This window comes from Vulpes lagopus, chromosome 10 (genome assembly GCF_018345385.1).
Source record: "Vulpes lagopus strain Blue_001 chromosome 10, ASM1834538v1, whole genome shotgun sequence".
In the NCBI taxonomy this organism is placed as follows: Eukaryota; Metazoa; Chordata; class Mammalia; order Carnivora; family Canidae; genus Vulpes; species Vulpes lagopus.
Genome location: NC_054833.1, coordinates 1,798,339 through 1,811,619, shown reverse-complemented (window position 1 = coordinate 1,811,619; position 13,281 = coordinate 1,798,339). Strand labels below are relative to the sequence as shown.

Here is a 13,281-nt window from a genome sequence, read left to right as displayed (position 1 = left end):
TGGCTCCTTCCTCCGGTGGCCGCGTTTCTCTATCGTTGATCCCCGACTCCGCTGGGCTTTCCTAGACTTCCCGGTTTATTTTCCTCCAAGTGCTTATCATAATTACTTTACATATTTAGTGATTCACGGTTGTAATCTCCTCGATGGGCAGGGATCACACCTGTTTTCTCCTAGGCTCCGCTTCCAGAGCCTTGGACGGTGGGTGACACAGGTTGGGGCGCGAACGCGTGGATGAAGAGGGAATGCGGGCGGCGAGCGGGTGGCTGCCCCGGACCGACCTCGCGGCGGCGGCAGCGCGACCAGAGCGCGAACGCCTGGCATCGGGACCCGCCGGAACCCGAGTCCTCACGAAGACCTGCAGGCGCCCCCTCTTCCACGTGCGGGGCCAGTGGCGCAATGGATAACGCGTCTGACTACGGATCAGAAGATTCCAGGTTCGACTCCTGGCTGGCTCGGTGCGCGCGCTTCCATTTTACTCTTCTCTCCACGCCTCGTCGACGAGCAACGCAGGGTTCCAGACCTCGGGCAGACGGAGTCTCCTGCAAGTTCTCCGCAGCGAGAAAGCCCCCGCTTTTACCACAGTGGGGATCACCACGCCACTGCAGAGCTGATGCCGCGGCTCGGCCGCTGAGTGTGCGCCGCCCTGGGGCGTGCCCATTCCGGTCGAAACTCGTGAAGATCGTGGTCTCTCTAGTTTTCCTCCGTCTGGCCACTTTGAGAGTGAATTGTTAAGGCTCTGGCCTCAGGTATGTACTCTGGAAGGACTCGTCTTACCGCCTTGTCAGGTGCGAGCGCTCAAGGTCCAAGCACCCACGCACCCGCGAACGAAGCTCGGCTGCAGGGATTGGGGAAGGGGCGCGGAGGAGAGCGAGCGCGGGGCGTGTTCCGCAGGGAGAACTACCTTCGAGGGAAAGAGTCCCGCGGCTGGTTTCCGTAGTGTAGTGGTTATCACGTTCGCCTCACACGCGAAAGGTCCCCGGTTCGAAACCGGGCGGAAACAGGTGTGCTCTGTTTTGCAATTCATTCTTCAAAATTTTGTTTTATGTAATTTTTAAAAACACCACGTCTTCAGAAATACGCTCCCCAGCCTTTGGTGGTCCTGTCGCCGGGCCACAGTACTGAGGCGGCGCCGCCCTAGGCGGGTCGGGGTCCCGCGGCCGGGGCGGCGGCCTGACGTCTCGCGAGGGGAGAGACGGCTCTCCCCTGCCCCGACGCGAGGTAGCTGGTTGCCCGCAGTCCCGGAAGCGGTTCCTCGCCGCGGGTCCCCTTCCTGTCCCCGGCAGGGCCCGCCGCACGCGTCTCTCCTCCGCGCCACGGCCCGTGCCCGCCCTGCCCCAGCCGAGGGCACCCGCGCGGCCCGGGCCGCAGCTGGGCGCCCTCGCCTCCGGACGGTCGCGGACTCGGGTAAGCGGCGGAGGCCTCGGGGCGCGCCTGGGTGCGTGGGGAGGTCCCCCAACTCTCGGGTGCTGGGACCTCCGCAGCCGAGCCGGGTCGCCGTGAGGGCCCGCCTGGCCCGCCCTCTCCGGAGTAACGGCACCGCTGCTGGCCCGGGGGGCGGGGTGCCGGCGCTGGGTCCCCGAGCCCACAGCCCCGCGGGGACGCCGGGGCAGGACCGGGGGCGGGGGAGCTCTGGGAAGGCCGTGAGCTGCGGGCCGCGGCGGGCAGGTACTCTCCCCGCCTTCTCCCTCGCTGCGCCTCGGGCTACCTTCATCGTGGCCTTCTGCTTTCCCCGCCGAAAGAAAGAAAACGATCCCAAAGTTAAGAAACGGACCAGCTGGATTCCGCGTATTGCCCTGAAGCTTGAGAAAAGTACCTGGTAGCCCCCGTTTAAAATCAGGTCTTGAGCCCCAGTGTTTGGCCTCTACCTCTGTTTTGCCATACATGGCCTGCTTCCGTGTTAATGGGATCCGTCAAAGGCTTTTCTGGTGCAGAAGTCTTAACATTCCAGTGGACAGCTTCAGGTATATCCTCGGGATTTCCCTCCTAGATGAATTATTACTACAATTAATACTTGTATTATTTTTATTACCGCTGCTACTACTGCTGCTATTTTTAGGGGTTAGCCAAGCCTGGTCTCTCAGGTCCCATTGCTCTAGATTCCCTGAAATGATTGGTATGAATGCGGTGTTTTTACGGCCATAATATAAAAAAGAAAGGGCAGTCTTTATCGAATGAGCTGTTTCTTTCTTTCACTCTTTTTTTCTTTCTCCCTCCCCAGGTCCCTCTTCTTCCTCCATTTTCATACCTATTCCAAAAACCCTTGCTTTTTTTTTTTTTTTTGAAGTTTTTATTTATTTATTCATGCGAGACACAGAAAGAGAAAGAGGCAGAGACACAGGCAGAGAGAGAAGCGGGCTCCATGCAGGGAGCCCGATGTGGGACTCTGTACTGGGACGCCAGGATCTTGCCCTGGATGGAAGGCAGGCACTCAACTGCTGAGCCACCCAGGCATCCCAAAACCTTTGCTTTTGTCATCTTTTTAATTTCCTTGTTAGCAAGATAATAAGCTTTGGCATGTGCTCAATAGAAATGTACCCAAGACATTTTCATTTGAAATCTCTCCTGTATCACTCAGAAATACAAGTGAGTGAATGAGGTGCCCTGAAAGGAGGCACGGGTCTCAGGAACCTGGGAGATGTTGGCAGATTTGTCCTCTCCCATCCTTCTGGGATGCCAGTGGGCAGGAGTACCTTAGCTGGGAGACCATGTGTGCCCCAAGCCAACTAGTTGCAGATGAGGGACAGTTTTACTGGAAGCCTGTGGCTCTCTGCTTTTCTTCAAACCAGGTGTATTCTGGCAAGATGCAGAAGCAGCCCTACCCTTTGAGGCACCCTGCCTGTTCTTACCTTTTCCTACTACCCTTCCCTCCCTGCCTCCCTCACTTAATACCAAATGGAAGCTAAGGCTGCCCACCTTGGCTGATAATTCATTTGGAAGGTGGAGAACAAAAAGGCTCTAGGTAATGGCTGACGCCATGTGAGCTCTTGCTCCTGTGGCACACCACACCCTGCATCTACAATTTTTTTATTTAATTGTGTTATGTCCTTTATTCTCTCTTTCCTAACCTTGGTGTTAGCAGTCTTCTTCCAGGTCTTCCCTCCGACCCCAAGGTGCAGAGAGAAGAAGGTGGCCTTCTGACTTTGGGGTGGGATTGAGACTAGAACCCAAGTTAGAACTATCTCCCTGAGATCCAGGTCAGTAACAGTCAAGGGAGCAGAAGAATGCTGCTTAAATGTGCCTTGTACATGGTTGCTGGAAATGGAAGGGTGTGTGTGTATTGGATGAGGTAGGATTTGCTCCAGGGATACTGGAGACAAGCTTACAGTGAAAGAGAAAAAAAAAAAAAAACAAACAGGAAAAGGATTTTGAGAGCTATGCAAAACCTCAGAATGAACCTAATCCAAGATGTGTCACAGGCCACTAAGGTCTTTACGCTCTATTCTCCTGTGTTGGTCGTGCCAGGACTGCTGTAACAAAAGTGCTACTGACCACGTATGACAAGCAATGGAAGTTTATTTTCTCATAGTCCTAAAGTCTGGAAGTCAGTCATCAAGATGGTGGCAGCTTTGGTCCCTTCTGAGGCCTTTCTCTCCTTAGCTTGCACATGTTCACCCTCTTGCTACCTCTACACACGGTCACCCCTCTGTGTTGTCTGTGTTCTAATCTACTGTTATTAGGGCCCACCCGTATGACCTCATTTTTCCTTAACTACCTTTCTAAAGGCCCTATCTCCAAATACAGTCACAGTCTGAGGTCCTAGGGGTTAGGACTTCAACCTATGAATTTGGGTGGGGGCTGGGTGAGGGACAAATTCAGCTCACTTTTGGGGACTGAGATTGACGTTTTATATATATATTATGGCCACAGTTTGGAAAATTTCCACCAGTTAATCTCACAGAAAACTGTAGTACCCTGCATCTCCTCATTTTACTCATCATTTGCATATTTCTGTTGCAGATGAAATAGATTATTTGCTTCTTATTTGACTTTTAGGTCTTTGAAGCTACTTCTGCCGGTTAATTTAAACTTCATGGGTCTGTTTCTAATGAAAAATGCAAGTCTTCATAGCTAACAAAAATATTTTTTAAAAAGGATGGGACAGATGTTCCCTCTCCCTTGAGGCTGCTGAGGGAAAGATACCTTTCCACATTATAGAACAAGCACTCTAGTTAAATGAAGAGTTGAATTGTGAGCTTTCTTAAGAATTTCAGTCTGATTCTTTACAACGTGAAAATGAATGATTCAACACTTTCATGAACTATTTTGTTTGTTCTGTTCTCTGTTAATATAATTATGTCCTTGGATGTGTTATTTTAACAAAGGGGAATTGTTAAGTTCCTAAAACTTTAAAAATTGTTGCCATGTCTTGATAATTTCTTGCCCTGGTGATAGTATTGAAAGTCCTATCTCTGTATTCCCAAAGTTATAAAATTACTTATGTGATTTATCTGCCAGTTTATAATATTTATTTTCTCTCACATGCATGATGGAATATTTGTAATCCTATGACTTCTATATTTTATTGCCTAACAAATTATCACTTCTTTTTCTTAAATTCTTAAAATAGTTTTTTTTTTTTTAATTAGTAGACTTTATTTTTTTAAGAGCAGTTTTAGCTTTTTGACAAATTGAGCAGGACGTAGGTTCTATTATTAGCTTCTCTTATTAATAACAGCTTGCGCTCGTGGGATACATCTGTTACAATTGATGGAAGTCCATTATTTATTTAGGCTTCACTGTATACAGTTGAGTTTTGTTAACTGCATAATGTCATCTATCTACAATTATAGTTCATACAGATTAGTCTCATTATCCTAAAAAATCCCTGGCACTCCACCACCAATAATTTCTATGCAGTTAACACCACTGGGTGGTGAGAACCCTCCCTACCCATCTATCTTTGGCCTTCATGGAAATTAAATTACTTTATTCCACTGGCCCTTTTTCCTTATTTGTGTATCTGTCTCCTGATTTGCAAGGTCTCTGGAGAGTCAGCCTGTTGTCTCCTGATTAGCTTCTGCAAGGTGAGTTTCAAGGAACTAATCCATTTCATATACTCAGATACAGCATCTAGCTGGTGGCCTGTTTTCCTTGAATTTATCTTTATTGTTACCTGCTGTGTTTCGGCCTTTGACATGTGGCGATCACGGCCCCCCTGCTTGGGACGGACTGCAAGGGATCTAACATGAAGAAGACTGAGCCCAGGAAACAGACTGTGAGCGTTCCCACACCAGGACATGGGCTAAGATACACAGTTTTGGAGTGAGATGGAAGGAGAATGGTATGAAGTGTCCATTCTTTAGGGAAGTGTGTCCTAGAAGAAAAGCTCACCCTTTGGTCTCCTCTCTCTCATCCTCTGGTAATGAAAAGGCCTCTAAAAATATATGCAGAATGTTTACAGTGACATTATCATTTTTTATTCACATTGGCACACTTTTGAGAGTGAATGGGGACATTATTAATAATCACACCAGGGCAGTGGATGTAAACCAAGTTACCCTAATAGGAGACCAAATGATTTTCATACCATAAAATATCTCGCAACGTTGGTTCCTTCCTCATAAGAACAGCTGTCTTTTCCTACCTGTTCCTTTCTGGGCACATCTTTACCATACCCAGAGTTGACCTATGTGATTTCTGGCATCCTTCTCAATTACTTTCTTTATAAAGTATTTTCTTTTTTGTGTCAGAATTTGGATTAAAAAAAAAAACTTTTCTCTAAGAATCGCTTACACATTTCTTTAGTGGTACATTTGGGAGAGAGAAAAAAAGGGAATAAATCAGGCATAAATTCACAAAATGCCTAGGGAAGCATGTCCTCAGGAAAGAGCAGGTTGAGTCTACTGGGTCACTTGAACTGCAGCATGTATCTGTGGCAACAGGGACAGTTCGGCCCTCAGTAATTTCAATTATTTAGAGGCAAAGGAAGAGCACAGTAAGGGATTAGAAGGGTCCAGCTAATTTCACATTAGCTTTTCAGTGAATTGCTGTTCAGCATGAGCATAGAACTATTTCTCCTCTCAGTTTCAATCTCAGTTCCCAAAGTTTCTTATAAGGTACCGAGGGAAATACTGACTGATTCAAGGCACTTTGCTTCTTCTTTTCTTCTTTATACTAATACACTTCTCCCTCTATTGCACAAGAAGGAAGGAAAAATGCAACATTTCCAGTAATTCTAGTCATGGTGAAAAACTGAGGAGAAAAATAGATAGTTTGATGTTTTAGCACCATTTGTAGGTGATCATTTTTGTTAGCCAAGGAACATAAAAATCAAAACCAAGTTTGCTCAAGCATCATGTTTGCCCTTTATGTATTTAGATACTGAGGTCCAGCAAAAACAAAACAACAAAACAATACTCTGGAGCAGTTTAGGGACAAGATAATTTTTTTTTTTCTTAAAATAAAACATGGTGGAATGGGACAGGGCATAGGTTACAGAATTCCCCAGGAAATGTTTTCAGGGGTGGGACAGAAGTGTGAGTAGCTAGTCCTAGCGTAAAGCTTTAAAAAAGTTCACACAGTGCTTGTGAATGCCAGCCATAGGCCTAGGCCCTAATTACCTAAACTCAAATCACTTTCCATTTTGTATATCCTTGAACCTATGCTTTGGGCTATGTACTTTTTAAAAGTAATTTTTATTAATTCTTGAGCAGATACATAAAATGGCTCTGTGTAAAATCTAGAGAATAGTACACCAGCCATGTCACTCCTCCTCCACCCCACCCGCAATTCAAGGGAGAGAATGCTACCCCCACCCCTTTCTCTGGACCTTTTTACTCTCCAACCGCCATCCCTTTCTCAATTCCTTTTGCTGTGACTGTTTCGATTTTTATCTTTATCCCTTGTTTTTCTTTTTAGTTTTACTATATGCTTGTAGCCTAAACATGTCATTTACTTTTGTACTTGTAAATGGACCTATACTGTACATATTTTGCAACCTGTCATTTTTGCTCAACATTATGTTCTCGAGATTCATCTCTGTTTTTGCGTGTCACTGTAATCTACTCGTTTCTGCTGCTGAATAGCATTCCCTTGCATAGATGCTACTAGTTACCTATTCTACCACTGAAGGCCAGTGGGTGGTATTGTGTTTTGAAATTACAAATTTGCCATAAACATTCTTGTAGGGATTTCTTTCCTATGCACATTTCTAAGAATTCCTCTAGGAAATACCCAGAAGTGAAATTGCTTTTCAGTATGTTTTCAAATTTAATACACTAATTTGTATAGACATAAACACACATCCAAGCAGTATTTGGTGTTTTCATTGTTACACATCTACTGAGCCCTTGATTTTGTCAGACAATTTAGTTTCCGCTAGTTTAATGGGTGTGAAATGTTAGTATGCATTTTAAGAGTACTTTTTTGTGTTTATTCACCATTCATGCTTCTTCTAAAAAGTACTTGTTAATGCTTCTGCTCACTGTTTAAAATTTTCCTTTTGTCCTTTTCTCATGGATCTGTAGAAATTCATTATATATTCTGGATTCAAATCCCTCGTCAGTCATATATGTTACGAATATCTTTGCCCAGCTTGCAACTTACCTTGTTTACTTTTTTATAGTATCTTTGATTTACACAAATTATGCATTTTAACATAGTCAAATATGAATCTTAATGTAGTTAAATTTGTCAGTCTTTCCCATCATGGTTTATACTTTTCTGTGTTTGTGAAAGAAATCTTTCTAGGAGCAGTGGGAAGGAGACAGAAACCACCCCTTCCCTGGACTGACAGAGCTACCTGCGGAGCACTGCTGCCACCATGCCCAAGAGAAAGGCAAAAGGAGATGCTAAAGGTGACAAAGGGAAGGTGAAGGATGAGCCACAGAGGAGATCAGCACGGTTGTCTGCTAAACCGGCTCCTCCAAAACCAGAACCCAGGCCTAAAAAGACCCCTGCCAAGAAAGGAGAGAAGCTGCCCAGAAGGAGAAAGGGCAAAGCAGAGGGTGGCAAGGATGGCAACAATGCTGCGAAGAACTTAGATGCTTCTGCAGCCCAGTCACAGAAAGCAGAAGGTGGTGGGGATGCCAAGTGAAGGGTAGTTTTTGATAGCGCTGTCCTTCTAGTGACTATACTGTTTGAAATACTATTTTTCTTTAATCAAGTTTTATAAAAATGTAGAATTTTTTTTTTTCAAATTTCTGTTGTTAGCCTACAAGACACATTGTTGTTGTCTTTTCTTTCATGCAAAGTGCAAATACCACTAACAGAATGTCTCAGAAGCTGGATTGAAATGGGGGAAGATGAAATGTGTTTGAAGATTATTCTTGGTTCCCAGGAGGGATTCTCTGACATTCACATAATTCAGCCACTTTGGCTTAGAAGCCTTACATTGTGGAGAAGCAAAACTTTGTCTTCTTTCCTGATGCCATCAGCATATACATGACTTCCTGAAATAGTTTTGATGTGGCCTTGGGCCTCCTAAAATACTCAGGCTTTCTGGTGATGACATCCACATGGTGTTGCTCAAAAGAGCCAAGGTTCCTGATTGTAGTTTGCAGATCATCCCTTTTGTAATCTGAGAGTTTTAGCATCTTTCTAACATGCTGGAGTTGACCTGCAAAAAGATCTTACATATCTGTTGTGAAACATCCACCCCTACTGAGAACTCTGCCTTTTCAAAACAGCAACCGAAGACTGTTGACTTTTGGGGGAGGGGAGTTTGAAAGTTGTAAAATGTTGTGGATTATCAACTCTCTCCTGGAAGAAACTGGTTTTAAAAAATATCTTACTAAGCTGAATACAAATTAGCTTGGTGGTAGGAGATTTCCTACCCAAAGTTATAGAGCTATTCTTTACTGCATTGTAGACATTTTATAGTCTTGCTTTTCACATTTGGTTTTAGTCTGCTCTGAACTGATTTTTGTGAAAAGTATGAGATAGTTCAGTTGAATGTTTTTTTTTTTTTTTTCCATATGGATAAGTGGTGGTTGTCCCAGCACCACTCTATGAATGACTTAATTCTTTCCCACTGATCTATAACACCAGCTCTTTCATAAATGAAGTCTACACATGTGGGTAACTCACTGGCCAATTTGTCTAGCTTTGTGGCAGTACTATACAAGCCTGAGTACTACAACTTAAGAAAAGATCTTGCTATCTCAGGACAAATCCCACCTCCAAAAAAAAAAAAAAAATCACCACCAAGTTTTTCTTCCTTGGGAATATCTTGGCTATTCTTAGCCATTTGCTCTCCTGTACAACTTTTAGAATTAGATGGACAAGTTCTAAAACAAAATTAAAATGTTGGAATTTTTATTGGATTTGTATTGAATTTGTAGACTAATTACAATGTTGAGTCTTCCAATCCATGAACATGATATAGTTCTCCATTTATTTAGCCTTTTTAAATGTCTTTCAATAAAGTTTTATAATTTTCTCCATAAATGTCTTTTATTAATATTTCCTAGGGACGGGATCCCTGGGTGGCGCAGCGGTTTGGCGCCTGCCTTTGGATCAGGGCGCGATCCTGGAGACCCGGGATCGAATCCCACGTCGGGCTCCTTGCGCATGGAGCCTGCTTCTCCCTCTGCCTATGTCTCTGCCTCTCTCTCTCTCTCTCTCTCTGTGACTATCATAAATAAAAAAATAAACTTCTTTAAAAAAAAAAAAATACTTCCTAGGGACTTTTATGCTATTTTCATGGTATTTTTTTTAATGACTGCAGTTTCTGTTTTTAGCTAAACTTGATGTTTAGATCCAGCAACCTTGCTAAACTCTCATTAATTCATGTAATATGTCTCTATTTTTTTGGGTTTTCTACATAGGCAAACCATACACAGACAATTTTGTTTCTACACAGTTTTATTCCCATTTTTACTCTTTCTAATGCTGAGCATTGTCCAACTGCTTAGCGCACAGGAGCAAACAAATTTTTTTTTTTTTTTTTTTTTTTTTTTTTTTACAAACAAAGTTTTTACTGTCACCAACCTGATATTATGGTTGGGTCAGGGTTGGGGGGAGAAGTAGAAAATACACAGATTTATGTGAGGAGGGGCCTTAAGTTAACAAGTAAAAGTGGGTGCCATTTAGATAGGCTGGTGAGGGAAATCCTTCATGATGAGATGGCATCTGAGCAGAGCACTTAATGAAATAAAGGAACAAGAGATGTCAATATGCAAGGAAAGCACTCCAGCAGACAGGAGGTGAAAATGTGTTTGGCTCGCTGAGGAAGAATAGGGAATAAGGCCGCAGAAGTGGCTAAACTGGAAAGAAGATGGATAAGAGTGACAGCTGATAGGATTGCAGAAAAAGCCAAGGGCCAGGAAATGGAAGACCCTCCAAGCTGTAATTTTTCTCTGAAAGTGATGGGATACCATTAGCGTTCCAACAGAGAACACATTCTAAGTGGGGGGAGGGGGGGCAAGCAATCAGCCATCTGGGGAGGGCAAGAGTTGAAGAAGGAAGACAAATTAGATGGCCGTCACACTGAATTGCATGAAATTCTATGTTACCATGCTGTATTGCTGTCCTTCCCTCTGCTCAACTATTTCTGCCCCATTTTATTTGGTTAACGGCAAAACCTGTATCTGTGCTTTCTCTTTGCCAAGCAAGAACAGGTCAGGACCAAAGAAAAGCATTCTCTGTCATCAGAAGCCAAAGTCAAATGCAAAAAGTCACCACACAGTACTGTGCTTGGTGTTGTGGTGATACTGCTGCAGAAGTCCCGAGCCCGATGCCAGAGTGTATAAAGGGGTTTCAGGGAGAACTTCCTGGGTAATTTTGACACCTAGGCAGCAAAATGAAAACAGGAGTGGTCAAGCAAGGAAGGAGTGGAGGAAAGCCTTCTAGTAAGAGTAATAACATTTGCGAAGATGTTAAGAGAATATGGTGCATAGTAGATGTTCAATAAACTGTTGAATTAAAAAAAAATTAATGCATAGCCAAATTGTAGTAGGTTTTTTTTTTAACAATAAGGTATTTCTTGAGTGCTTATTGTTTGCCAAACACTGTATCTGTCCAGTGATTTCCATGACCCTTTGAGCTGAATATTAGTATCCCCATTTTGCTTTACATTTAGTGAAACTGATGCAAATAGAAATGAAATAATTTCCCTTGAGATAATACAGTGAGTAGAAAAATCCAAATTAAGAGCCAGGTCTACAACTGCAGGGCCTGGAAGCTTTCCATTGTTGAAAAGATCAGTGGTTTAAATTTCAAATGTGATCTGTCCAGTTCCTGTGTAAATTAAGGCATTTCCCAAGACACCATCAGGAAACAATCAAGTGCAAGAAATAATATTCTGCATGTTAAACGGTTGTAATTTCCACTAAAGAAAGATAGTAATGAGGGGTACCTGGGTGGCTCAGCGGTTGAGCATTTGCCTTTGGCTCAGGACCTGATTCTGGGGTCCTGGGATTGAATTCCCCATCGGGCTCGCTGCAGGGACCCTGCTTCTGCCTCTCTGTGTCTCTCATAAGTAAAAAAAAAAAAAAAAAAAAAAAAAAAAATATATATATATATATATATATATATATATACACACACACATATATTAAGGGTAGTAATAAAAGAATAAAAGGACTCTAAATTCAATGGGGAAGTGGTCATATGGAATTTAGGATTTCAGTGTTTCTCTAGCAACATAAAACTAGAAAGGCCTATTTTTTTCTATACAAAGATGGTTGTGTTTTAGACAAATATTTCTAAATGGGGAAGAGCAAATTAGGAAATAGTGATTACACTTTAAACCTCCTTGCCCCCTTTTCTGACCCACTTGGTACTTACATTCCTATCTGTAAATTAATAAATTGACATCCTGGTTTATGAATATTTTGAGAATTTGGGTGTCTGACACCAAACAGCTTGAGTGATCCAGAGTTTTCCATAATAAAATTTGTGACTCTCAAAATGGAGGCCCTGGTCCTGGAAGAGCTGGAAAGAGAGAGGGAAACTTACTTTCCTGTATCCACTTCTGTACCTCTTAGTTTTATTGCCTGGTGAACTGGGGGTACCCCAGGGCCCTGGAGCCTTGTCTCAGCCAGACCTGTAGGCATCACCACAGGTTCTTGGTCACAAGAAGGAACTCCAGGACAGACACACAGCACAGCAAAGTGACACAAGTGGGGCAGTTTATTAAAGCAAAAAGTACAATCTCCAGACATGAGAGCAGGCACCTTGAGAGAGAAGAGAAAGTGCTGCCACCTCCGGGTTAAGGTTTCCTTTATTGATGGTTGTTAACTAGGAGGCATGATATTTATTAGTTGGGGCAGGGAGCAGGGTACCCAGTTTTTCTCCTTAACCCACTCACAGGTTTCCTGTGGTGGCCCCACCATCTGGGGCCTGTCAGGTGCGCTGCCAGGCTGGCCTCCAGCTATCAGGCTGGAGCCTCACTGCCGGCTCTAAAAGCCCTCTTCTCAACAGCGGACGCAGTGATCTTCGTAAAACCGGCGCCAAATGCCCTCAACCCGCTCCAGCGCTCCCCACGTGGGGCACAACCCGGAGGTACGAGCGCCCACCCGCATGCGCGCCCAGAGCCCTGACCGCAGGACGAAGCACTTCCAGCCTCTCTGGGGCTTCGGGAGGCCTCTGCTTCCGGCGTCGCGGCCTGGCTCCAGCCGGCTGAGGGAGGCCGGCCCTGGGAAGCTCCTTCCCGGGATTGCTCCTTGGACCCCTCACAACCGTGCGGAGGCCTGGGGTTCAGGGCGCCAACCCTCAGTACCCTCACCGAAGGGGACTGTCAGAGCCGGAAGCCACTTGGGGCCTGTGCACCCGTGAGGGGCTTCAGTGCCCTCTGGCCTCGCGATACTGCCCGTAGAGCCCTCCTCAAAATTATATTCTAAGAAAGTAACAAATAGAGAAAGGGCAATTATACGACAAAAACAGTTACCAAGCATGTAAAATAACACTGTGTTGACGTATTGAATGTTCTACATCAAGCCCTGTCTTACGGCCACTGTCACGTCGGAATAGTAAGTATGAGCCATTTACAACGTATCTCCTAGCTCAGGTCTGTGATGCTGCTGTCATCGGATGTGGGTTCCGGTGACAGGGGCCCGGGACCGGTGCAGCAGGTGTTTCCATGGTAGCTGGGGCAGGACCCGCAGCAGGAGAAGGGGTGATCCTGAGGAGTGGATGATGGTGACACACTTTTTAGTTTGTGCAGGAGGGAAGGTGGAGGAAACCTCCGTTTCTAGGGAATCTGTCAGCTGGAAGCAGGCTCCATAAGACCTTGATGGTCTGGCTGCTGTTAAGGGAAGATAGCTTTAGGGTTTTGGTAAAAACATCAGCAGTAAGGCAGCCCTGAGTTCCTTGAGGAGCATCACTCTTCCTGTCTCGGGG

At 44.6% G+C, this 13,281-nt stretch overlaps 1 protein-coding gene and 2 non-coding genes across 6 annotated transcripts; all 3 read left to right on the top strand.

Moving 5' to 3' along the window:
* Positions 1-382: 382 nt before the first annotated feature.
* Positions 383-455, top strand: TRNAR-ACG. The gene has a single exon. It is a non-coding gene; the product is annotated as a tRNA-Arg (tRNA).
* A 472-nt stretch (positions 456-927) lies between these two features.
* On the top strand, positions 928-1,000 carry TRNAV-CAC. The gene has a single exon. It is a non-coding gene; the product is annotated as a tRNA-Val (tRNA).
* Positions 1,001-1,207: 207 nt separating this feature from the next.
* Positions 1,208-9,256, top strand: HMGN4 (high mobility group nucleosomal binding domain 4). Of its 4 annotated transcripts, none has more exons than XM_041771585.1 (3): positions 1,208-1,404; positions 1,740-1,961; positions 7,678-9,256. In XM_041771585.1, exon 3 carries the CDS (start codon positions 7,763-7,765, stop codon positions 8,033-8,035), a length of 273 nt encoding a protein of 90 aa, XP_041627519.1. In that variant the 5' UTR covers positions 1,208-1,404; positions 1,740-1,961; positions 7,678-7,762; the 3' UTR covers positions 8,036-9,256. The 4 variants fall into 4 exon arrangements, with proteins under 4 accessions (XP_041627519.1, XP_041627517.1, XP_041627516.1 ...); XM_041771583.1 differs by lacking the exon at positions 1,740-1,961 and adding an exon at positions 4,980-5,024 and having other exon boundaries at positions 1,210-1,404; XM_041771582.1 differs by lacking the exon at positions 1,740-1,961 and having other exon boundaries at positions 1,216-1,404.
* Positions 9,257-13,281: the final 4,025 nt, after the last annotated feature.

Excerpts from the sequence above, each read along its gene's own strand:
- HMGN4 (XM_041771585.1), top strand. The coding sequence starts at position 7,763 with ATGCCCAAGAGAAAGGCAAAAGGAGATGCTAAAGGTGACAAAGGGAAG.